Here is a 24719-nt window from a genome sequence, read left to right as displayed (position 1 = left end):
GCCTTTAGTATGTCCCTAAATTTGTCTTCCAGCCATTAAGCAGCTATCTGAAGCCAATAGAAGTCACCGAAGCCAATAGAAGTTACTGAAGCCACTGCTGCTGAAAAAAGTACTCCATGAATCAGTGCTGGTCCATGAACCATCAGCTGCAGATTTTTGAAGATTCTTTGGAAATAAAAGAAACCATTTTAGTCAGTAGGCACAAATATATGTGTTTGGCACAAATATATGTGTTATCAACCATTGGGTAGGTTAAGAAACACTGATTTAAACATTTACGTTTCCATGCTGTCACTATATGAATGATCTTCAGAGCTACGGCTCATATCTATATACATATTCCAGGGAACAGCTGAAAATCTGGATATGTAACCAGAGGCAATTCTTTGTTGAATGATGGAAATACATTAACATTTTCTCCAGATAAGATTCAGGTAGTAGTGGTTCAAAGACCACTGTTTATAAGTAGTTCTAGATGGGATTGCACTTTCCCCCTCAAAAAATCCAGGAACACAGTTTAAACTTTCCTCTATACTGGTTTGCTGCTGTGATCTTACCTGGAGAAAGCAGGCCCGGCTTTAGTCACATACACCTCAGTTACATACATCCAGGTTAATCTTCTGTATGGTCTATACATTTCTAACTGCTAGTTTCTCCTGATGCTTGGCGAAGATGTCTTCTCAACATTAAAAAAAAATTATCGAATGGTTGTGCTATGTATTAAATATGTACACCCATAGCTTGTTTGGTTGTATGAAAATGACTGTGTTCATTATCAGCGTTTCAATATATGTATCAGCAGCTTGGCTTTAACATGACAGAATTAACACCATCTTGTTTCATGGAAACTCACACTGTGTCTGCCTCCTGTTTGAATGGTCTTATATATGCAGAAGTAAAAATTGGTTGACTTTGCATATGTATGGTGTATTCATGCATACTGCTATTTGCAATGGGAGTAATATGGTTTGCTGGGCAAATAAGGAAAGTGTGGCCATTTCCCCCTCCCCCCTTACCCCATCTGTATTGCAGAGCTTTGAAGTTCAATACCATTCTGTTTCTATGTACCTAGAAAAGGTGATAGCCGTTCAGCCTTCCAAATGATGCTGAACTGCAACTCTCAGAATTACTTACTATTAACTATGCTTCCTAGAACTACTGGGACTTGAGTCCATTAAAATCAGGAAGACCTTTTGACCCCTCCCCAGATGTATTAATTATTTCATAATTAATACACCTTGTCTTGCACCCTTATCTCTTCTTTCAACCCATTTTCTCTTTTCCTTATTTTTCAGTTTCTACTTGGTATCTGATTCACTACCTTTGAATCGTTTTCAGCACACCCTGCTCGCTTTTCTTTCTCTTCTCACCTAGCCAGCTGGGCCGCCTTGTCACATCTTTATGATTGAAATATATATGTGCATACATAGTTTGTGAATATTAGAAAACCATGTCTTAGGATTCCAAATGATGCATAGGCTTTCAGGGAAACTTAGTCCAGCATGAATAGCATACAGTATGGATTTCTTCTGAAGCACCTACAGGTATATCCATGCGAGAATTTGATTAAGCACAGACTTCCTGGGCTGTTTCAGTGTAACAGTGTGCAAAGGTGGCTTCTGGGTATTCAAATAAAATGGACTCCAGCAATATACAGGAATATGGAGATGGGAGAGAAATATTTTTCCTTCTAGAAAGACATATAATTACTTCTTCGGACTCTGGCAGATTGTGTCTTATCCTCTGTATGGATATCAATATAATTGCTTGCTATTGGTTTGTTAAAGTACCCTCTAGTCAAAGGATGCATCCATGATGATGATTTCACCACTTACGCTAGATATGACTTTATTCTCAAAAGTCTTACATCATCTTCAAGGTGAGGGAGGAGCAGATTACTTGTCAGAAAACAACAGACTCGAATGAATGGCTATTGAAGTAATTGTTCTGCCTGTTCAGTCTGGGATTGTTTATAATTTACAAAAAGTATCTAGAAATTGGTGACGTGGTTGGTGTAGCGTAAAGGTGGTAAAGTCAGTTTATATAATCTCAGAATATGCATGGCTATCCACTAGGGATGAACAAATCTGTCAAACTCAATTTCACTTGGGTTCTAAGCATTTTGCTGTTAAGTCGGTTCCATCCCAGCTCCTTTTCCCAAGAGCTTCTGGACATTTTCCCAGAGTGTTTGTTTTTGTATATGTTGTTACAATATGCGTATTTCTGAATGTATGCTTTTTGAATGTCTGGATTTTTTGCACTCAGTTTTTTTCAAAATTATACTTCTACACTTTCTGTATCAGCAAACAAGGACTAATGGGATACTGATCAAGTTTGTGACGGGGCTATATTTCTTTTCTGATGTGTATGTGAATTGTTTTATACTTAGAATAGTGTGGATACTCACATTGTTAGATCCTTTCTTTAAACATTCTTACTTTCCTGAATATTTATTAGTATATGTATTTTTCACTCAATAACTGTTTTTCATAGCTTCATGTTTCTTTCGTCTTAGCAATGAGTTTAGTTGCTGCCTTGATAAAATGCTGTATTTTATAGAGAGGAAATTTTGAGTGCCTAGTGAGAACCACATTCTTTATATGGTAGTGTGTTTAACGGACATTTGTGTGTTTGTTATAAATGTGTGCATTGCTATCTTCTTCCGCTCATGCCTCCAGGATGTCCTTAGAAATGAGGGTGTTTTTTCCCTATCTCTATAGGAATTTCCTGTTCAAACACAATAAAATATAAAGGATAGTTAAACTGTTTGTGTTTAGAGGCATCCTAGCAGGCTGTTGTTAGATTGCCCAGCATTTTTTCCTTATGTAAAGCAGAATATGCGATAGACCCAAGGCAGCCGTGATGAGTGATGATATCCTGCACCGAGATTGCAGTAACAATGTTCTGTGATGGAATTGCCTCGGCTTGAGTGCATGATTGTGGATTTCCTCTTCAGTTATGCAATTCCCTGTGCTCCAGCTGTGGGTGTTCAATTTGCATAATCTCCATGTGGTTACATCTTAATAGCCCCATTACTTGTATGCATGCATGTGATCTGATAGGCTGCTGTTATTTCTGTCCTGTTGTTGGTTTATTGAGTCAGAATTTTTATGCTTTGTGGCAGCAGTGAACACATATCTTTGCTTCATTCCTACTATATGATGTTGGTTATAGTTACAGTGTAGACATTGTATGAAAGAAAAACAAGAATCATCTTTGAAATATAGAAAGAATTTAAATGTAGAAAGACAGACTCTGAAAATAATGACTCTTTAGCCATTATCTATCAACCTTTTTAAAAAAAAAATAGAAGGTCCCCTCCTCCCTTTTTTGGCTATTCATAATGCAGATGTTGTATGTGTGGCTGCTCTAATCATAGTTTCATTTGTTCCATAATATACATTATACAAAGTCAGTTTCTGAAATAGTCTTTTAATGACAACAGTCTTGTTTGCCTTTTCTACAACTGATTGGTATATCTTCTAAATATGCAGCTTCTGTGGAATTTTCCCAAAGGACAATATGTTATCTAGCTTGAAAAGGAGTCATAATTCAAATTACATCACAGTATGGACTACAATCATATATAGAACCCATGATTGTGCCAATAAATGATTCTGTTGTATATGGATGGAATTCATGGTCTCCTTAGGCCTTCTTTGTCCATTTTTTCCTTTCCTGGCTTGACAGTCTTTGCTATGGATGAGCAAAAGGTATGCTTTCAATGTTTTAATCTTCAGCTCCCACATCCCCTGACCTTTGGCCATGCTGGCCAGAAATATACTGTAGCAGTTTGCCATCCAATCCAGGCCTTTCTGTGCTTATCCAACTACACACAGAAATACATACACAATGAGGCATTTGGTGATATAAAGCTCAATCTTATCCATATTGCTTGGAATGCATCTTTTTGATCTGAATTATTTATTTGATCTTAAAAGTAATGCAGGATGCAAATGAACATAGAAGCCTTATGCACTCATGGACCAGCTGGTCTACCCTGATCCAGCAATAAGAAAAATGAATGTTAGATAAGGAGCCATAAGGAAAGTAGATTGTACAAGTGACACTGGTCAGAATATGAAGTTCAACAGCATAAACCAGAATTGAGAAGTCATAAGGTAGTGCTAAACCTGCAAACTCTCAAACCAAACATACTTTCCTGCTTAATTCAGCACTGTGTTCCCAGGTTTAGAATTTACTGATTAGTTTGAATCCAAGATTGCTCTTATTTGACATGTTGGGAGTATGGTAGATGGAGGATGGAGCTAAAGTTCTTTTTAAAAAGTAGAGCTAAGTTGTCAGCTATTAACTAGTTTCTTGTCAATTTTCTTTTCATTATCTCAGTCAAAACCAAATGTATAGTAAAATCAATAAATGGAAAGTTGCCTGCTGCTCAAGAACAATTTTGTTGCCTTAATAACTGACATTAAAATTTTAGGCTTTGTTAACTCATAGATGAAAAAAATCCTTTGTGTTAATTTTATTTTGTTCCACACTTTAAGGAAGTGCACAGAAGTGCACAGAAACTTATGTCAGAATTCACATGTCATAAATTGTTTTATATTCATAGTGATGCCCATAAATTTTATTCCCCAAGTTTGTTAAATGCTTATAAAAACTGCTTAGGTCAAAGTTGTTGATATCTCATTCAGATTTCTTGACTGTTTTTGCTCTCTCCTTCACAAACCATCTTCTTGATCAAAACTGTTGTGGTCCACTACACAGTTGTGTAATACTCTCAAATGCATATTTGGAATAGGGTATTTAACTCTTCAGATTTCAATTAGAAATGGTTAATAACTATTTTTTCATTCTTCCATCTTGTTGGAATCTGGAAGTAATTTGTGTTTGTACATTGCTTCTTTTGAACATCTCCTATGCTTTTATGAAGAAAGTTTCATTATATTTAGGATTAGAAAGTTGTTGTAACAAGTTAGATTTTTTAACAATAATAATTCTCTGTCAACATAGAGAATGGCTCTGAAATCTTCCCAAAGGCAGCTGCATCTTGGCATCAAGGTGCAGGAAAGTCTATTTGTATATAAGAATCATGGAATAAAATCCTAGTTAGAAAGGACTACAAGGGCTGTCCAATCCAACTACATTCTGACATTTAGGAATGAGAAAAGCACTCCAGCCCAGTCTCTGTTTAAGGGAAGAAGACTCCTCCACACTCTGAGGAGGTAGCATGTTCCACTGTTGAACAGCAGTTAGGAAGTTTTTCCTGATGTTTAGGTGGGATCTCTTTCCCTACAGTTTGAATCCATTGCTTAGTATCCTAGTCCCTAGAGCAGCAGAAAACAAGCCTTCTCTATCTTCAATAAGTTCTCTACCTACTCCCTCCACCCCAAATCTCCTTAAAGGATTGCTGTAATAGGGAGAAGATTGCACAGTCACTTGGCAGACTGCTGGTCATGAATGGTTTGGCTTTATCCAAGCAGTTTTCACAGCAAGCAGTCTTAAAATGGCTGCTTTATAGTACAGTGGTTTTCTGCCGCAAAATGTTCTTTTGAGTATTATAATCCACAATACTCAAAACACGTGCACTTCAAAATATTTCCCAGTTTGTGACACCTTCTCTGAGGTCTGTTATCAGGTGTCCTCTAAATAAATCATGTGTAGGAAAAACAGATACGGCTTTGAAGGATCACTTTGGACAGTGTTCCTAACAGTTTGGGCCCCTAACACCTGGCAGTTGTCTACCCTTGATTTAAAAAATACTGTTTTACATTTTATCTGGTCCAATATATTTCATAATGATGCTATTGTACATGAAATTTCATACAAGGCTTATATGTACATTTAGGTGTTTATATTTTTGTTTATGCCTCCTCTTTTATCATTGCTTATGCTTATGTATTATCCTCCCATCTCCCTTTAAAGCTCCTGTAGAAAGCCACACAAATATTTCTTGGCCAAAATGCATTGGACAAATTTGAAGGGAAGAATCTTTAGATATCTGGAGACCTAGTTTCTCTCTTACATTCAATGTGGTCTCTGTTTCCAGTACTGTCTGCTTTCTTACATGTTTTCAACTTAAGCTCCTGGAAACCTCAGCCATCCTCGACAACGATTTCAGATACTGGGAAATAGAATACAAAACATGTGAGATAGCAGCTGTTTTATGCACAATAGGCTATGCTCCCATTACTAGGGAACTATACCAGGAGTTTTGACCTACAGTTCTGTGGATGATTGGTCGAGTTGCAATCTTCAGTTATTATCTGGCCTGTAGAAAATGCTATCCTTTGCAAGAGCCAACTTTCATTCTACCGCACTCTAGAAATGACACAGATTCATGCCTCATCTTCTATGTTCTTGCCGCAAACAGTGGCCCATTGAGCTCACCAGTGAAATTGCTGTTCTAAACCACATTTTTTCACCTTAGATTGAATTGGAAATTGAGCTTAAGGCTTTCTGAGAAGGGGGGTGCTTATTCCTGATAGAAGAAGTTGCCCTAAATAGCTGAAAGGAGTAAAGAAGCAACAAAAATTAAATTGCTTCATTTATAATTTTATTTTTCTCCAAGTTTGCCTTTAGCATGGAATTAGTTCTCCAAGAGTTAGAGAGAGAGAGAGACTGTGAGACTGTCAAAGTTTCTGGAACTTTCAACTCTTCATTACTCACATTTTTATAAAGCACCCTGAAAATTCTTTATCTTCCAGCCCCTCTTTCCCCCCTTTGCACACTCTCCTGCTCTGAATGCGAACACCTACCTCTCAGTCAGATCTATGCACTCTCTGCCTGGCTTGCCTCCTATGCCTTTGATGTGCTCTGAAACGCAAGCAAAGGAAGGTCTGATCATTTCTCTAAAAACTTGACAGTTTGTGTGACAATCTGTCCACAAATCCACAGGCTTCCTGTCAACTAAATGAGCCTTTGAATATCAGAAGTTTTAGGAGCAGCACTTGCCACTTTGCCAGTGTATTGAGGGGAAACTATAACAGGCTGCATGTCTAACCTGGGAGGTGTGCCGCGTTTTCTTTAATCATTTCTGGGACATTTCGTTGTTGTCTGGCTGATTTCCTAGCCCCTGCGTGTGCTGGGGTTATTAAGCAAGGCAGGAGTAGCTGAGTGCTAGATGGGGAGCAGTTTGCAGTCTGTTAATAACATTAATCAGGAAGTTGACAGTGCTCCTAGGAATGGTTTTAAATGGTTTTTAATGTATTTTCCCATAATTTCCTTTATATTCATGTTTGGTGCATCAAGAAATTTACCATGCTGTGATATGCAGTATCATATTTATGTCCACTGACTACCATTGTTTCTGTCTTTCCTGGAAGCTCCAGGGCAGGTGCTCTAGAGATGAACATCAGTCTATAGACCAAGTTGAGTAGCACTATCATAATTAGAGAGCTAGAAAGATGATTGAAAGTGCCTTGAGTATCTTCCCAGGAGGAAAAGATACAATGTTGAGTGCATATTGACTTTGGAGTATGATAATCAACATAAAATCGAACATTTCCCTGTATAAGTTGACTATCCCTTATCCAGGATGGTTGGTGTTTTGAATACTCGTATTTACAATTCTACACATAATGAGATCTCTTGGAGATGGGGCCCAAGAGATTATTGATTATTTATGTTTCATATACAAGAGGTTACAACCTCAGCCACACTGTGGACAATTTTGAGTATAGCAAATTTTAGAATCCTGGATATGGGATGGTTCAACCTGTGTAACCCCTACAAGGCTGCTTATGTGACATGGTTTAGTGTTATGGATAGAAGACTGGACTAGAATAAGACACAACTTTAGGGCTGTACAATTAATTAACTAGGTTCGGTCAAGCCATGCCCTTTTATATCGAGTCTGCTCTGTCTAACATATGAGGGAATGACAGTGACTTATTTTACAGGATTATTGGAAGGATTACAATTATTGTATTTCTTCAATTGTAAGACACTTTTTCATATATGAACATCTCTAAGAATTGTGTGTCTCTTAGAATCGCAAGTATATCTTATGTGTTGTTGATGTTGTTGTTGTGATACTGAAATTAGGGTGCATCTTACAATCAGTGGCATCTTACAATTGAAGAAATACTGTGGATATTGCATGTGAAGTGATGCGAACATTTGAAATGGAAATGCTAAATGTTAACAACATCAACATCAACATCATCATCATCATCATCCCCTTCCCTCCATCTGGCTGAAACAAGGGCAGATCTTGCTTCTTACAGCCGACAGTGGGAGTCATTGATGAAATCTTTTTGAAGCCTCCATTATTCCTTAGTGATTTGAGGTATTTGGATTTTACCTGACTGGTTTATTTCTCATAATAATTGTTCACCTTCAACAGTTTTCAATAGATGCATTCTTTTCACTGAAACAAAGCTGAGGTGCTAGAAGTAGAGTAATTAAAGACTATATTGACAGACCAATTTGCTGCCTAACTTTTGCTCATGATCAAGTAGTCCTTGAAACATTTGGCCAGCTAAATATTAGACCTTTTCCAGCTTTCTATGTGTAGGAAACCTGGCAATTTAGAAGTCCAAGAACAAAAGGAAACTGTAAGGTCACTGGTCTTTAGGCCTGCCCTTGAGTCTAATACTTGATGCGGAGTTGATCTGCCAGTCAAGTATCTTTAGAGGCTTAGGGGGATTATACTCTGAAGCTTTGTTGAAGATTCATTGATTAGAAACTGCTTTAAGAGAATATACAGGGTTGGTGTATAGTTTAATTTTATCAATCTGGAAAACCATCATACTTTGGCCATCTTTTAATAAAATTTTCTAGTTATTGTATGCAAAATAGAAAATATCAAGGGTTAATTCCAATATTAATAAAGAGTAGACCCACTAAAACAATTGGACTTATATCAGTTGTGAGAAACAAGTTCAAATAATTTAAATGGGTCTACACGAATTGAATGTTAGATTTAGCCAAAAGTTTCAAAAAAATGTGTGTGTGTGTGTATGTCTATAAGTTATTATGTTTTTTCATAAGCTGTGTTGGGGAAAAAGAAGATTAGAAACAGAAGCAAGGTCATTTTTATGATCAAAATGTGCTTGGTATCTTTTTTAAAAATACAGAAATGTTCAAATATAATTAAAGCTCAATGCTGTTTGTGCTTTGAGTATGTGGTACATGATAATACACTGGAGACATACATATTGAATTATTGCAAGGATGCGTCATGTGTTATCACTGATTACTGATTTCATATAGAATATTTCAATCACCCTTCAGTAAAAAGAACCTTACAAGGTCTTGTATAGCAATATAAAAGTGTACATTATATGTCACACTTCGGAAATAAAATATAACTATTTTGAAGAAGTACCACTTTATTTTATTTTACTTTTATCCCACTTTTATCCTTGTGCGAGAACTGAGATGTTTAATAAAATCTTTAAAATGGAAAACAATAGTTTAATCCATGGTCATAGTAAAAATATGGTTAGCCATCTACACAAATGTGTCAACTTTATCACAGTGTTTTCTTGGCAAGATTTGTTCGAAAGGGAGTTGCCTTTGTCTTCTGAGGTTGAGAGAATGTGACTTGTCTAAGGTCACCCACTAGCCGAGTGAGGATATGAACCTGGTCTCCAAGGTTGTAATCCTATGTTGAAACCACTACACCTTATTGGTTCTTTGCTATAGCTTCTCTAATCAATATAGTTTTAAAACAAATTCTTAGTCATTTTAAGACCGCTTAGTAGAACCCCAGGAACACAGTTCTGCCTACTCCCATCTCTCGGAGAGTGTCCTGTAATGGTTTCAAGGGATCCAGAAAGAGCCAGAAAGATCAACAAGGTAGCCTTTCCCCTATTTTTCACCTGGATTGGGTTGATTATTTCAGTGCTCTGGCCTGAATGCATACTGAAATAGGTACCTATAATCTGCCTGTACCCTACTATTGATAGGGGTAATTGATCCATGCATTTACCAAGTGCTCATCATCTGGTATTTCTAGTTTCAGTGTCATACTGTAGACATGACTTGTTGGCATTACTCTTCAAGTTCTTTTGAAACATAGACAATCACATGCACACCCATGTATATTTCGTTGCCAAATGTTGTCAAAGCAGATTGATGCTTGCTTGACCTATCAGTGTTCACCTTTTCAAAGAAGTACAGTATATTGAAAGAATGATACCTGTGGAAAAAGTTCTCAAACAGCCTATTGAAATACAGTGCAATTTCCCCCCTTGCATTTGTACCACTAGCACCGTTTCTGTCACTTAGAATTATTGTAATGGGGTTATTTCCACCCATCCCATATGCTTTCTATAATTTCTTCATAAGATGAATAATACTGGGCTCTTCTTTCCATTTTTTCGTTGAATGGTGACATGTTAGTTTTGAAAAGTTGTTACTTTCCTTTATGATAAATAGCAAGATATACCTATTTTTTAGTGTGTGTGACTGGCCAACCAACTATTTAAATTAGCAAATGGCCAAATACCCCACCCCAAGCCACAAGAGGCAAGTGATAAATTATTATTATTGTTGTTGTAATCATTGCCATTATCACTATTTGTTAGTTAATCAGCACATATAGTAATGGCTTTGGTATTGCGTCTTGCAATGGGAAACCCTCCTCTCTGTCTTAGCTTAAATTATGTTACAAGGATACCTCCATACCTCCCGGAATGGTTTGGGACACACCTACCTGCGTGACCGCATCTCTGTATACGAATCCACATGATCTCTCCGTTCATCTGGAGAAGCCCTGCTCTCGATCCCACCAGTATCGCAGGCGCAATTGGTGGGGACAAGAGAGAGGGCCTTTTCGGTGCCCCCCCCCCCCACTCTGGAACTCACTCCCTAAGGACATCAGGCAGGCCCCAACCCTGGCAGTCTTCAGGAGGAGCTTGAAGACGTGGTTGTTCCAATGTGCCTTCCCGGAATAATGATCCCATAGCACTTTGTCCCTCCAAAGCACTTAAAAAATTTAAGTCTGCTCGTATGTCTTTCCACAAATGCCACTATCACTTTTCGTCCATGCCTCAGCACGATTTCCAATTTTAATTTTTACATTTGGCCTTCCCACAGTTTTAATTGTATGTTGTCTTATTGATAATGTTATATGTTTATCGTCTATGTTTTTATTTTAATTGCTTGTATTGTTGTGATTATTGCTTGTATTGTTGTGTTTGGGCTCGGCCTCATGTAAGCCACATTGAGTCCCTTGGGGAGATGGTAGCGGGGTACAAATAAAGTGTTGTTGTTGTTGTTGTTGTTGTTGTTGTTATTATTATTATTATTATTATCTTGGGTTGGGTTGACTTGTTATTAACAGAAAACAGAGGTACAGCTCTAATGCATGAGAACAAAACATTCTGCCTTTTATTTTAAATGGTTAAACTCCATGTCAGTATCATATGCCCCTGTCACATTCTAGTGTAATTAAACTAAACAGCAAATGGCATCCTCCACATTTCATCTCATCTTCAGGACAGCCCTGTGGGGAAAGCTAGTCCAACATAGAGCCTACTAGTATGATGTCCTAAGGAAACCATGTGTTTACTGTTGTTCTTTCTAACAGGAAAGATCACCAACCTAAATAGCATAAACCTAAGCTGAAGTAATATAAATAGCTAAGAATCATAGAGTTAGAAGATACTAGAAGGACCATCTGTTTCAATGCCTCCAGAGAAGGAAACTCCACCACACTCCAAGTCATCGCATTCCACTGTCAATCAGCTCTAACCTTCAAGAAGTTGTTCCTAATGTTTAGGTAGGATTTCATTTCCTGACATACTGAGAGTACTGTGTATGTATTTTTCACTTTCATGCATACAACTGTTTATGGTAAGATTCCATAAAGAATGCATTTAATGGAGCGAAGTGTCCATACAGATAGAATCTCACTGGATTTCCTTGGCCTGAGATGTCTTCTTGCTTCGGTTTATGTAAGGCCTCACTGTCTATACCAGTGATTCTCAACCTGTGGCTCCCCAGGTGATTTGGCCTACAACTCCCAGAAATCCCAGCCAGTTTATCAGCTGTTAGGTTTTCTGAGAGTTGAAGGCCAAAACATCTGTGGATCCACAGGATGAGAACCACTGGTCTGTGCAATCCAGAAGAGCCGCAGCACCATACTGGCTTCCAATAGCTGTTTTTCTATTGCAGAAGTTGTGCTTACATAGTGCTGTGCTCATGCAGTGGAGAGATGAGCTGGTCATCCTGCTAGGATTGTCTGTAGTAAAGTGGTCCTTTGCTGTCATTTTCCCTGACAATCCTGGAAACCTGGAAAGTGTAAATGCAGAAGTACTTTCAGAATAGCTGTCGCTGTAGCTAATTTACTCCTCCACCCCAGAATTGCAGATGTATTCTGATGCTGAAGTGAATTCTAATTCAGCATTTATGGGGATGGATGAACCCATTCTTGAATAGCAGATGCCAGGGTTCATTTTGTAAGTCTCATTAAACAGGAGCCAGTCTACTCAGTGCTATCATTGCCAGTGTCGATTTTTTTCCTGTGCCAGGGAATGACAATAGTCGAATATCAGTAAATGCTCTATGCACGCTGTAGCATACATTGAGCCCAAAAGAGCATGTTAAAAAACATACCAGAAAGTCTGGAATAAGTCAGAAAATCCACTGCAGCCAATCAGGGTATATCCCATGCTGGGCTCGAAATTGGAATGATCCTGAGCAGACATAGCTATCTACATAAGTGCATCTCAGCAGGCTGGTTAAGAAAAAAATCCTATGTTTTCCCACATTTATCTAGTCACAGATACTTTGGCTCCTGGGTTCAGTTTCAATCCATATTCGGCAGGTACTGTGGCACTGTCCCAGCCTGCAACCGGTTTTTGGAACAATTGTGTAGATGCGCCACAGCAAATTGATTCTCTTTCATTCTTTTCCTAACTTGGTTTAAGTGGCTGTGTAAAACTGGCCTATGTTGTGCCACAAACATGTAGTTATATGCTTTCTATTTTAGCCTAATACATCATAATCAGAACTCCCTTACATGTATGAAATGGGCTGGAAATTACTCATTGACCATGTTTTAAATTTTTGAATTGCATGACTTGGTGATGAGAGGACAATAAAGGATAATTGATTAATGTTAAGGGATCTTCTTTAGCTTCCACTTTCTTGGCTACAGAAATTCCTAACACTACAATCCTAACCCTGCAACACTTCACCTTTGTTTTCACTCTAGTTTGTTTCATTCACTCCCAATGAAGAAGGAATTGGACTCTTTGTTCTGAGGTCTTTGGAATGGGGTCCAACATGAAGACTACAATATGGGAGAAAGCAGTATCCCAAAACAAACAAGGAAATCAATATATATGTGTACATTATCATAAGCTGAAACATTGTTAGAGCAGGGCTATGTCAGTGGCTTGGTGAGCCACCTATTTTTTGCTTGTTAGGGACTGTAAAAATGGAGTTGTAAAGCGTTCAGTATCTGGTAAGCCACAATATACTTGGTGAGTCATCTTTATCAGGTCTAGATTGAGCTCAGTGGACACTCTAGGAGCCTTTGCCAAATCATTATTTTAGTTACTCAACTGAAAGTTGAGTGACAATAACCCTTCCTCACAGAGCTGTTATCAATGAAATATGGATTGTAAACATTTTGTGCTTTAACGACTCTGGATGAATTAACGTTGGTGCTAATAATAGTTACACTGAGAAACTAGTCAGCATAAATTATGCTTAATGTCAATAGTAGTTGCCTGGAGAGACTTAACTTTACAATTTTGGAATATTTATTTGCACATTCCTTGAATATAAAACCAACAGAATTACAAATATATTCTAAATAGTTGGCTGTTCCCTTGTGCTCAAATATTCAAGACGCTGCACTGCTGGTGTAAAATACAAGTAAATGCAGGAAATAATTTTAAAGGGTCTTTTGTTCAGAAAGCTACATTATGGGGGTAGTTATCTTGAACATCTTAACAGATTAATTGAAAAGCACCAGAAAGGTTTCAGTTCCCTATGAAGTGTTTCACGCTGATATTTTAAAAAAAATATTTAAGAGGCGAGTTGTACTCTGAAATAATTTGGTAAGCCTGGGTAGGTTTCTGGAATTTGGGCATAAAATGCTTTCTGTGGAAAGCCCCCCTTGGGGATAATGACAGCTGCATTTGCTGTTGCTGGAGTTTTGTCCTTGTGTTGCTTTTCTATGGATGATATTTGCGCTTTCTGAATAACTGCTACAATTATGCCACAAGCTTCAGCATAAAAGTGAAAGGAAACGACAGCTGTACGAGGTTGTGAGGGGTCTTAATTTCCAATTTAAATAACCCTGGTTAGCCCCACACAGCCTGAAAAGCCTTACAGAGCAGAAGTAAGCTGGCACTTAATTACCCCTGGTTTTGTTGCCTTTTCTCTTTTGTTTTGTTACCTTTTGCAAAACAGTGTGGCATCCTTGCCTTTTGTGCACATTGAAAGATACACATGCCTTCCAGCTGGATGTGGGGTCCAATTCTGAACACAAGAGAGGACTCACAACAACAAGGGAGGAGACATTTTAAGTGATGTGCCTGTCAGGTGCTGGGCAGATTGTGCTGTGTAATCTGACGCTGCCGTCTGCAGCATTTGTCAAGGCCTCTGTTGGCCGGCTCTGCTTCATCACAGGCATTGCTACCATTCATCTGGTATGGCAACATTTCAACAGCCATTAATCCTCTTTGTATCTCTAAGTGCTATGACCACTGACAAGGTTCTGTACACTGGTGTGTCAAAATACCTTGATATAACTTCAGCGGTATTCTTTTCTATTTTTCAATTCAAACCGCCTCTGATCCATGACCCCATTCCTAACCTAATGGATAAATTTGTACTACATTGTCAATGTTGTTCAGGTATCTTTGTCATCCCCTGCCATTACTTTAATATTAGAAAAGCACCTTTTCTAGAAGTGATTGATTTCTGATTTGCTTTGCTCTTCGTCAAGCCAGACTTCTGCTCATATCTCATCTAGCACAGTGTGTCTCTTATGGAAATAACATGAGTTGTAAACAGTGTTTCATATACCTCCTGTTTTACTTTGAAGATGTGTTCAAATTTTAAGGGACCAGACTTTGCTTAAAATATTCAATTAATAAGTTCCAGGCACTTCCCCACTTTTTGCACTGTGGTTAAGAGCTGCCTCCCATATTATGGAAACGAAAATAGTACCATAAGTTGGTGTTCACTGTGCTATCCTGTTTCATGGGTACTTGAGGTTCTCTGGGAAACTGATAACAGGTGGTAAAAAGACCACTAAAGGAACCAAAATCATATCATGGCAGACCAGGTCAAGACAGAAGCCCTCTTAAGCAGAAGATATATGGTATCAGGACATTGGATAGCTCCAAACGAGGTGTATGGGTTGAAATTTTGTCCAGCTAGGACGAGTCTAGAAGGGTGTTATACCAACAGGGAGTTAAAACCAAGTGAAGCCTTATGTAGGCTGACAGACCTGTAATATGGATGACATTTCTGTGTTCCATCTTCATAAACCTTTGGAAGTAAGAACCCAATTTGTGTGATTTTGCAGTATTTTACGAAGGTGAGGAGATTGGGGTTTTGCCAAGGAATTAGTAATGACAGAACTGTGTCCACGACCTTTACAACCTCTGGCTAAATTACGAACTGTACTTCTGAGCAAATAGCTTGAGCATGGTCTTCATCAAAGACTTTTTGCTACTCATTGAAAGACATGAGGGTTGGGCATGATGTACACCCCCTTCTCATTTTGGCAATACATGAACTGTGTAATGCCATGCCTGTCACATCTTTCTAAATTCTTGAGAGCAATGTGCCGTGTTTGAATTTGCCTTCAGTATTTGGGCTTTCAGCACTGTCAAGTCCCGGACATCAAAGTCATAAGCGTATGCTACTAATGCTACTGTTTAGAAAGAACCATTACTTAATAGAAAGCAAATGTAACCAAACACATAAAATTGAGAACATGAATGCCTGCAATACCCTCAAACTTCAAGGCTTATTCTGAAAGCTTTGACACTTGGAATCAACCGGTTTCCTCTTGGATTCCCTCATTTATTGCACAGTTGTCTCCTAGGTTTCAAGAAGATATTAGTAAAGTTGATGAGCAGCTAACCATGCTTGAAATCTGTTGTCCAAAGTCACAGGAAAACCAAATAGATGAACATAAATGATTAAATCCAAATAAGGATATATTGAGCTAAGGAAAATAGCATTTTGCATTGAAGTGTCTGCCCTCCAGGATCTGGAGAGGAAACTTTGGTCTCAACTGTGTTTTCTCATGCTGTTCCTGCTATCCTTCTTTGAAACACAGCACTTCATCAAACTGTCTTTGCTTCAGCCCTGCACCTGAGAGCATCTTCATCAAGTCTTTGTCTGTTTCTGCCTCCCTACTTCCGTGCCCACTGTAACTTCTTTGGACATGGGCTAGTTTTGGGGTTTCTTTTATTTCCCAAACAAAGTCACGCTACAGCCTTTATATTTTTGGTTTGCAGCTGGTGGGATTTGCCCAAAAATAAATTCCATCTTTTCTTTATAGAGGCCTTAGGGCAACCAAAATGTCACTGATTGTAAGGTGAAGCATCACCTATAGTTAAGTATTGGATATATGTGGCTCAGTTGCTCTGGGCAGACTATTTTAAGAAAAGTAGGCTTTGAGGAGATACTGGACAATGAGAGGTTTCATTGGATCAAGAGACAAAGCTACTTAGTGTGAGCACACATAACTCACACAAATGGAAATTGTGGAGGAGATCAATATAAAGTAAAGACCTTCATTTATTTATATGTAACCCCTCCTCTAGATCCACAGATGAAAATTTGCTTTGTGTGGTATTTATTAAAGATTCATAATCCACCCATCCATGGAGTAGGGCATTTTTGGTAGTAGCATCCACTCTTTTCTATAGGAATCTGCCAGTGTTCAGGTTTTGTCCAATTGTCTCCATATTCTAGTCAAACTGTCATTGTTGGCACAGTGTCTTTTTCTCCTCTCTGCAGCTTCTTACAGGCCCTTTAAATGTGCTCTAGAGAACTGGGCAACCCTTGGAAGTAGATTTTATTCAGAATTATTTATTTATCAATTGTATACACCCCCTAACCAACATATGCCATCAGGGCAATTTATAATAATAAAAGCCCAAGATAATCCATAAAAATAAACACAACAGTGATATAGCTGATTAAAACCTTAAGATATTAGAAAGCTAGCAATAAAACTGGTAGTACAAACAATCCCTAATTAAAAGACTAAATGCCTGCCAGAGAGAAAATCTTAGGCTGTCATCTAAATGTGAAGACAATAGGGGATGGCATTTCTTCATTGGGGGTCTGCTTATGAAGAAGAACTGCCAATCACACTATACTGGAAAAGAGCCTTTGAATTGCAGTGTCCAGTATCCCTCACCATTACATAGGGATAACGGTGTTGTAGTCCAACATTTGAAGAGCTACAAGTCCCTGTCTCCTATACTAGAAGATAAAGTACTTTTTGTAGTTAAAAAATATTCCAATCTAGAATGTATTTTGCAGGCTTCTTTTAATTCTGGTGTGGTTTTTATTGCAATTTCTTCATTTGTATTGTATTTTGAAATGTATTTTTAAAAATGGTTATATTATACATTGCCTTGAGCAACTCATAGAAAGATACCTGAGAAATATGGTGGACGATAATAGCCTTTTCTGCCTTTTTGACACCACTGGAGAACCACATTCTTGTACTCTCTGTTTTATGCAGGCAATGTTCCTTTTACAACCAACAAAAAGAAAGTGCTTCCCTGGGAATAAGCCTGTTGGCTGCTTTTCTTTTCTTTTTTCTGTCCTAGGTGGGTTAAATGCCAGCTTCATGCTGAGACTCATGTACAACATATTTGTTTCTGTTTCCTGTTCCTGCTGCTGTTTCATTGCATATTGCTGTTGGCTAATAGTATCTGATGGGACTCCTACAAAATAGTCCATTTGGGTACCCTCCACTCTTGCTCGCTTTTTCAGTCTTTTTGTCATCTTTTTGATCTTGCAAATCCAAGTCCTGTGAGAGATCAGACTGTATGAAACATGAAAATTGCTTGAGAAGTAATTGGAGAAACAGTGAGACTTATGAAACCCATGGAGGGAATGCTTGGACCTACTTATTCACAATATTTAATTTTTAATAGCAATTTTAATTAGTGGATCAAAGGTCTTTGGCTTTCTCAGATTAGAATAAAAGATAGAAATGAGCTGTAGGACAATAAAAAAGTGTTGTTAAAATCTGTGAGTTCCATATTTTTGGCAAGTGTATAGAGGGGGATGACAAAGAAAAATAAAATAGAATCTTATATAACATAAAAACAACTACAATCTCTTAGCAGCTCACTGCCAAAATGCATTTTGAGGTGAGGGTGCATCTGTGATTTCTCATTTCCGCAAACAGACTTTTAAAAAAGTCAAAATCTGTGAGAGCAAATCTCAACTGAAATCTCTCCTGTTGTTTAATTCCATAATGAATAATAATAAACTTAAGAATAATGCATTCATACAGCAATTTTGAAACAGATATTATAACATGTTTGTATAAGCCAGTTCATTTATAAAGAATTAGTGACCTTTATGTGTTTTTTCCTTTAATATTGGCAAGGGATTGCAAGAAAGTAAGCATAAACACAGGGGGAAATTTTTTATCTTAGCAGCTGTGATGGAGGAAAAATAAAACTTGAAATAATCATGATAAAATCTGTAAATGACAAGCAAGAATGCAAAAAGAAAATATCAGTTTTTTTCTGAGAAACTTAATCCCTCCCTACTCAAATCTCTGAATGGATTGTAATAAACTTTCAGTTAACCAGAACTCAAGCAACCAAAACTCCATCATCTACTAATCTCCATGAGTGCAGCTAACTGAGAGTCTACTATATTGATTTGTGTAGACCTGTTTAGCTTGTCACTATTAAAATAGTAAATGTTTCCATATGCCTTTGTTGGAGATCAAGAAGAGCCATACTTGGTCAATGGTTCTCAAACTTTTGTCCCAAGCCACACTACTGCAGCTCCCAGAAGCCCTGACCATTGGCAAAGTTGGCTAGAGTTTCTGGGAACTGTAGCGCTGCAACATCTGCAGACCCACGTTTGGGAAGCCAGGCTTTGTGTGATAACGGCATTGGGAGCAAATGTTCTACAGAGTGAGCATCTGAATATGGTTATCTTGAGGCCTAGAACATCAAGAAGAAAACATGGAAGCAATGGAGCGACACATGGCATAATTAGAGATCACAAGACGAGCCAGTAAAACAGACCCTCTCACTCCCCTTAAGATTTTTCATCATTGTTTTTCTGGTCTGGGATGTGGAATATCTTGTGTATTGTTTGCTATCTTGTCAGCTCCGAGTCAACTGCTTCTTTTCAGTTTAGATAGAATTTCTTTGCATGGCTTCACTTTATAAAGTGAAGTTGCTGTACCAGTAACATTTCTGTGGCATGTTAAGTTTCAGCGGCATTTAATAAAAACAAAATCTGATATATTTTCAAGCAACCACTTAAAAGAAATCTGTTTGAATTTTACATAAATACTGATTTTTCTTTCTCTTGACCTGTGCAGTGTTTGATGGTTTTAATTTTGTTATGGCCTTCAGTTTTAGCCAAAAATGACAGGTCATGTTGTTCCTGTGAGACACATGAGCTTTCTAGGCATGAGACGTATACCCAGGAAGGCATAAGTTGCCAGGAAGAGTATGAACCCTTCACAGCTCATTTGTTTTCTTTGGTGTTTACTTTGGATTTTAATACTGAATACAATGAGCATCTATGTGCTTATCACACTATAGCAGATTATGTGCACATATACTACAGAGATGCTGATAGGTTGTGATGTAAATCAGTTTGGTAAGCCTTTATTTTCACAGGCTTATTCATTCTGAGGGTCCCTTCCTTTGGTGTCCTTTTTCTAAATGTTTGGACAACTCCCATTTTTTCTAGTTAGCATAGCTAAAGTTTGGAAGGGTCTATCTCTATAGGCGATCATTCATGGCCACGTATGATTGTCTTCCAAGGGTAGAGTCTTGATGGTGGGTCCATAAGTGACTGTAGAGACGCATTCTGGATCTGCATGGTCTTTCGCAGTGAGGACATACATTTCCAGATGGAAGGCAGTCCTGACAAGGGTTTGCTTGGCACGTCTTCTTCTTGACATGTTTCTCCCTTTCGCCCTCTATTTGTGCCTCCTCAAAATCCATAGCACTTTTAGTAACAGCTGACCACTAGTAAAAACACTTGAGGGCCAAGGCTTCCCAATTCTTGGAGTTTATTTCACATTTTTTAAAAGGTTAGATTTAAGCCCATCTTCAAATATTTTTTGTTGTCCACTGAAATTCCATTTTCCATTTTGAGAATAAAATAATTGCTTTGGGAAACAGTGATAGGGCATTCAGACAACATTGCCAGTGTAGCGGTTGATGGCAGCAGATCATTGCTTGGAAGAGTATCAGTTTGGTGAAGACTACTTTAATACATAAATACATCACTTCTTTTCTTATCCATTTTTAAAGTTTTATTTAAGGATCATTGCACCAGACTGTGCAGTTTTAGAAACTTTGTTATGCTGAATGTTGCTTTTTTTTAATTTTCAGAATTCTGAAATCTACAAAATGACTTTGTCTCAGTACAGTGATGCAGTTACCAATGCAGAAGATCGTATTAGGTAAGAAAGCAAGGTTCAGCCTTGGACTTCATGCTTAAAGCCTATGACTGGGGATGGGTATAGGGTTGATCTATACCAGGGCTTCTTAAACTTTTCCACTTGCGATCCCTTTTGGCTTGAGAAATTTGCATGGGGCCTTAGGTATAAAAGCCAAGAATTTACTAATAACAAATCAGCATTTGCAAAGCTTGCTTAACAGGCTGATTTTTCTTTTTATAAAGTACACCTTAAGCACTGTAAACATTGCATAACAGATTAGTATAAATGTCTGAAACAGCCACTAGGTGACATTCAGTAAACTCTTACTGTTGCCATTTTTTTCCGGGACCCCAACATTAATCTAAGGGGGGCCCATTTGGGGTTGGGATCCACGGTTTAAGAAGCAATGATCTATACTGACCATTTAATGAGGTTCTCAGGGTGAAATTGGCACTACAGAATGCAGAAAGCATTGTAGGCACCTGCCATTGCTGAAGCGTTTTATAGGATTTGGAAGGAGGAGTAGCTGAAGAATGTCCTAAGAACATGGCTGGATTGCAGAGGCTTAATTGACCGCATAGCAGACCCCATAGAACGCAATGAGGACGACTTATTGGACTGACAATTAGAGTGACAATTGACTGACCTGGACTATGACTTGAATTTGAATAATTTTAATTGTATACTTTATATGTGATATTTTAACTATTGTTTTAAATGTAAATTGCTTTTATTAATGTCTTGTTTGAGCATCTAATGATTACTGATTGTGATACCTCCCTGATTCCCCCCCCCTCCCCCCAGGGGCGAGAAAGACAGGATACAAATGTACTAAAGATATTGTTGAACTGTAGCTTCCAATATTTTTTATCATTAGCTATTCTGGCTAGAGCTGCTGGGACTTTCATTCCAGCACCATCTAAATGTTTGTATGATTCCTATTTGTGACCTCAATACGCAAAAACAAGGAAAAACCTTTCCATTTTCAGTCAGTGATTTTCTAATATTTTTTGTTCAATGATTACATAATCCAAGTCAGCCAGAACAGTCCTCCCAACTTAAAAAAACAATAAATAAGGATGGCATTTTATGTTTGAATTTTATTTTAATTAATCTACTCTTGTTCTGGTTTGCTGGTTTGCTTTTTTATTTTACTTTATTTTTTAATATGAAGAAATTTCTAATTTAATTTTTAGCTGCTTTCAGCTTGTTCTAATGATGAAAAGATGACATATAAATATTCAAGTGTTGTGATTTCCTTTTCTGTAACTTTATTCAGTCTCACTGTGGATTCTGAACTTGACATCTACTTGATGGGTCACCAGAAAGCTGAATACAGTACTGTCCAGAGTAGGGCATTAGAACTTCCAGTAGGCATACAGGAGTACTAGCTATCTCATGCTCTGCACATCTTGGTTTTTTTTTTGGGGGGGGGGGAGGTTGCTTTCAGTGATAGCACTGCAGCAGAGATCTCAAGGACCTTGGGGTAGCATAGCAGGATAGAGAGGGGCAATGAAAGCAGTTCCATCTTGCCTCCAGTGTCATCAGTTGGGAGCCCCCCCTCCCCCTCCCCTCCAGCACCAACCACTGCTCTGAGATTAGAATGAAGAGAGGGGCCATGAAGGCAGTTCCAACTTGCCTCCAGTGTCATCAATTGGGAGCCCCCCCCCCCCCAAATCCAGCACCAACCACTGCTCTGAGATCAGAGTGAAGAGAGGGGCCAGGAAGGCAATTCCAGCTTGTCTCCTGCACTGTGTTTATAATATAATGTAATGTAGTGTAATATATTGTATATACATATAATATTGATAATATTATAATGGAATACAATATACTACTACTACTAATAAAATCATATTATTATTATTATATATTTTATATTAAATGTAATATTACTAATAATATTACAGTATTATGTTATAGTACAATGTAATATATAATATTAATATTGTGCTATGATAATAATATAATATATTGTATTTGCTTTTTACTTGTAAGCCACTCTGAGTCCCCTTCAGGGTGAGAAGAGCAGCATATAAATGTCGTAAATAAATAAATAAAAATAACAGCACTAAGACAGCTGGGAATGCCTGTGTCTTGCCTCATATGTGCTCACTTATTTTGGAAGGAAGACAATTCTGCTGGATAACATAAGAAATGTGCTTGATCAGGATGAGGGTCCATTTTGTTTCAGCATCTGTTTCACACAAAAGCTAATTAGATGTTTATCTTACTTTGGCCTGGCCTTGATTTGGCTCTTTCTCAACTTTGCTTTCTACCTCACCCTTTCAAAGTTCACAGGAGCACAAATGAGAAGTAAAAGTATTTTATTGGGGCAAGATAATTGATTATGGATGTTTCACTCTTGCATTTTTCATGGGAATCAGTTTGGTTACAATTTATTTTCTTTTGAATTCCTTGGTGCTCCGATGCAGTCTTCCCCATCCCTGGTTTTCAGGAATCTGTTTCTTTCATCTCCCAATTTAAGGAGGGCAGTTTGAACTCAAGTAGCCTAAACCAGTGCTTTCCAAACATTTTATGTTTGTGACACTTTTTTAAAAGACATGCATTATTTCACAAAAATAAGAAAGGTATAAATTGTAGAGGCAAAGATGAAGTACTTCAGCCACATCGTGAGGAGACAGGAAAACTTAGAGAAGACAATTATGCTGGGGAAAAAGGAAGGAAAAAGGAAGAGGGGCCGACCAAGGGCAAGATGGATGGATTGCACCCTTGAAGGAGCTGGGGGTGATAACGGCTGACAGAGAGCTCTGGCATGGGCTGGTCCATGAGGTCACGAAGAGTCAGAAATGACTGAACAAATGAACAACAACAAATAAATTGTAATAATGAAATGTATGGGGACACAACATATCTCATGAAAACTTATCATTTATAACTTTTAAAAATATATGAGTTGTAAGATAATAACACACATCTCCAAGATTTTTGTCATTTATGAGTGACAATACTAATACTAATAGTGTTACTAATACTAATGGTCACTTTCGCTGTACAAAATTGCACACAAGTTGTTATTGCTTATTTCACATAGACTCAGAGGTTTCTTGATACATTCGTGAATCATAGAATCATAGAATCAAAGAGTTGGAAGAGACCTCATGGGCCATCCAGTTCAACCCCTTGCCAAGAAGCAGGAATATTGCACTCAAATCACCCCTGACAGATGGCCATCCAGCCTCTGTTGAAAAGCTTCCAAAGAAGGAGCCTCCACCACACTCCGGGGCAGAGAGTTCCACTGTTGAACAGCTCTCACAGTCAGGAAGTTCTTCCTCATGTTCAAATGGAATCTCCTTTCTTGTAGTTTGAAGCCATTGTTTCGCATCCTAGTCTCCAGGGAAGCAGAAAACAAGCTTGCTCCCTCCCTCCCTGTGGCTTCCTCTCACATATTTATACATACATACACTCTGTAGCTGACATACTTACTTGTGACACACAGTTTAGAAAGCTCTGGCCTAAACCATTTCAGTCTGTCCAATACTTTCTTGTACCATAGTTTCATCCTGCTTGTACAGTAGTGGCCAGGTGGCTGCCGGAAACAGCTTTAAACCCAAGGCTCAAACTGCCACTGATTGGACAGGAATGTGCCAAAAGGTTCCCATTTGTTCTTACGAGCTTCATGGCAGTAGCTGCCATTCCAAAACTCCTGCATAAGTACACCAGTGGCCATTTATCATCTGTCAGTATCAAAGGGGATATTAGCTGTAATCTGCAGTAGCCGCCAGAATAATAATACCAAATAGACAAGTAAAAGTTTGAAAATTTGGGAACGTGCAGCAGACAAATACATTGTGATAAATTAGGCATTATGTGTTAATTAAAAGAACACAAGCTACTTTTCTCAAAATACTAAATTTAACTTGACATTGAGATGTTTTTGTTGCTGTGTACCAGTCCTTTCTCACTTAAATGTGTTTCATATTCTAAGCCTATTTATATGGTGATATATGTTTCATATTTTAAACCTATTTATATGATGGTGACAGTGTCGAAGACAGCAGCACCAGTGTTTTAATAAGAAAATACATCATCCTGATTGAAAGCTTTTAGAATGCTTGAGAAGTTATACTTGTCAGATTGTGACAATCCTTATTAAAGTTACACTTTTGAGATCATGATAACCCATATTCCATTTACTAAA

General features: G+C 38.0%; 1 protein-coding gene across 3 annotated transcripts in view; it reads left to right on the top strand.

Moving 5' to 3' along the window:
- The window catches only part of CHCHD6 (coiled-coil-helix-coiled-coil-helix domain containing 6), a 238841-nt gene that overhangs the window by 110412 nt on the left and 103710 nt on the right, over nt 1–24719 (top strand). For all 3 annotated transcript variants that reach the window (XM_060766197.2, XM_060766196.2, XM_060766195.2), the window contains one exon: nt 20508–20578. In XM_060766197.2, coding sequence (XP_060622180.2) covers nt 20508–20578 — 71 coding nt within the window. The remainder of the gene's footprint in view (nt 1–20507; nt 20579–24719) is intronic.

The sequence above is a fragment of the Anolis sagrei genome, chromosome 2 (genome assembly GCF_037176765.1).
Source record: "Anolis sagrei isolate rAnoSag1 chromosome 2, rAnoSag1.mat, whole genome shotgun sequence".
Classification (NCBI taxonomy): domain Eukaryota; kingdom Metazoa; phylum Chordata; class Lepidosauria; order Squamata; family Dactyloidae; genus Anolis; species Anolis sagrei.
Note: the sequence above shows the minus strand (reverse complement) of the source record. Positions and strands in the feature narration are given on the sequence as shown.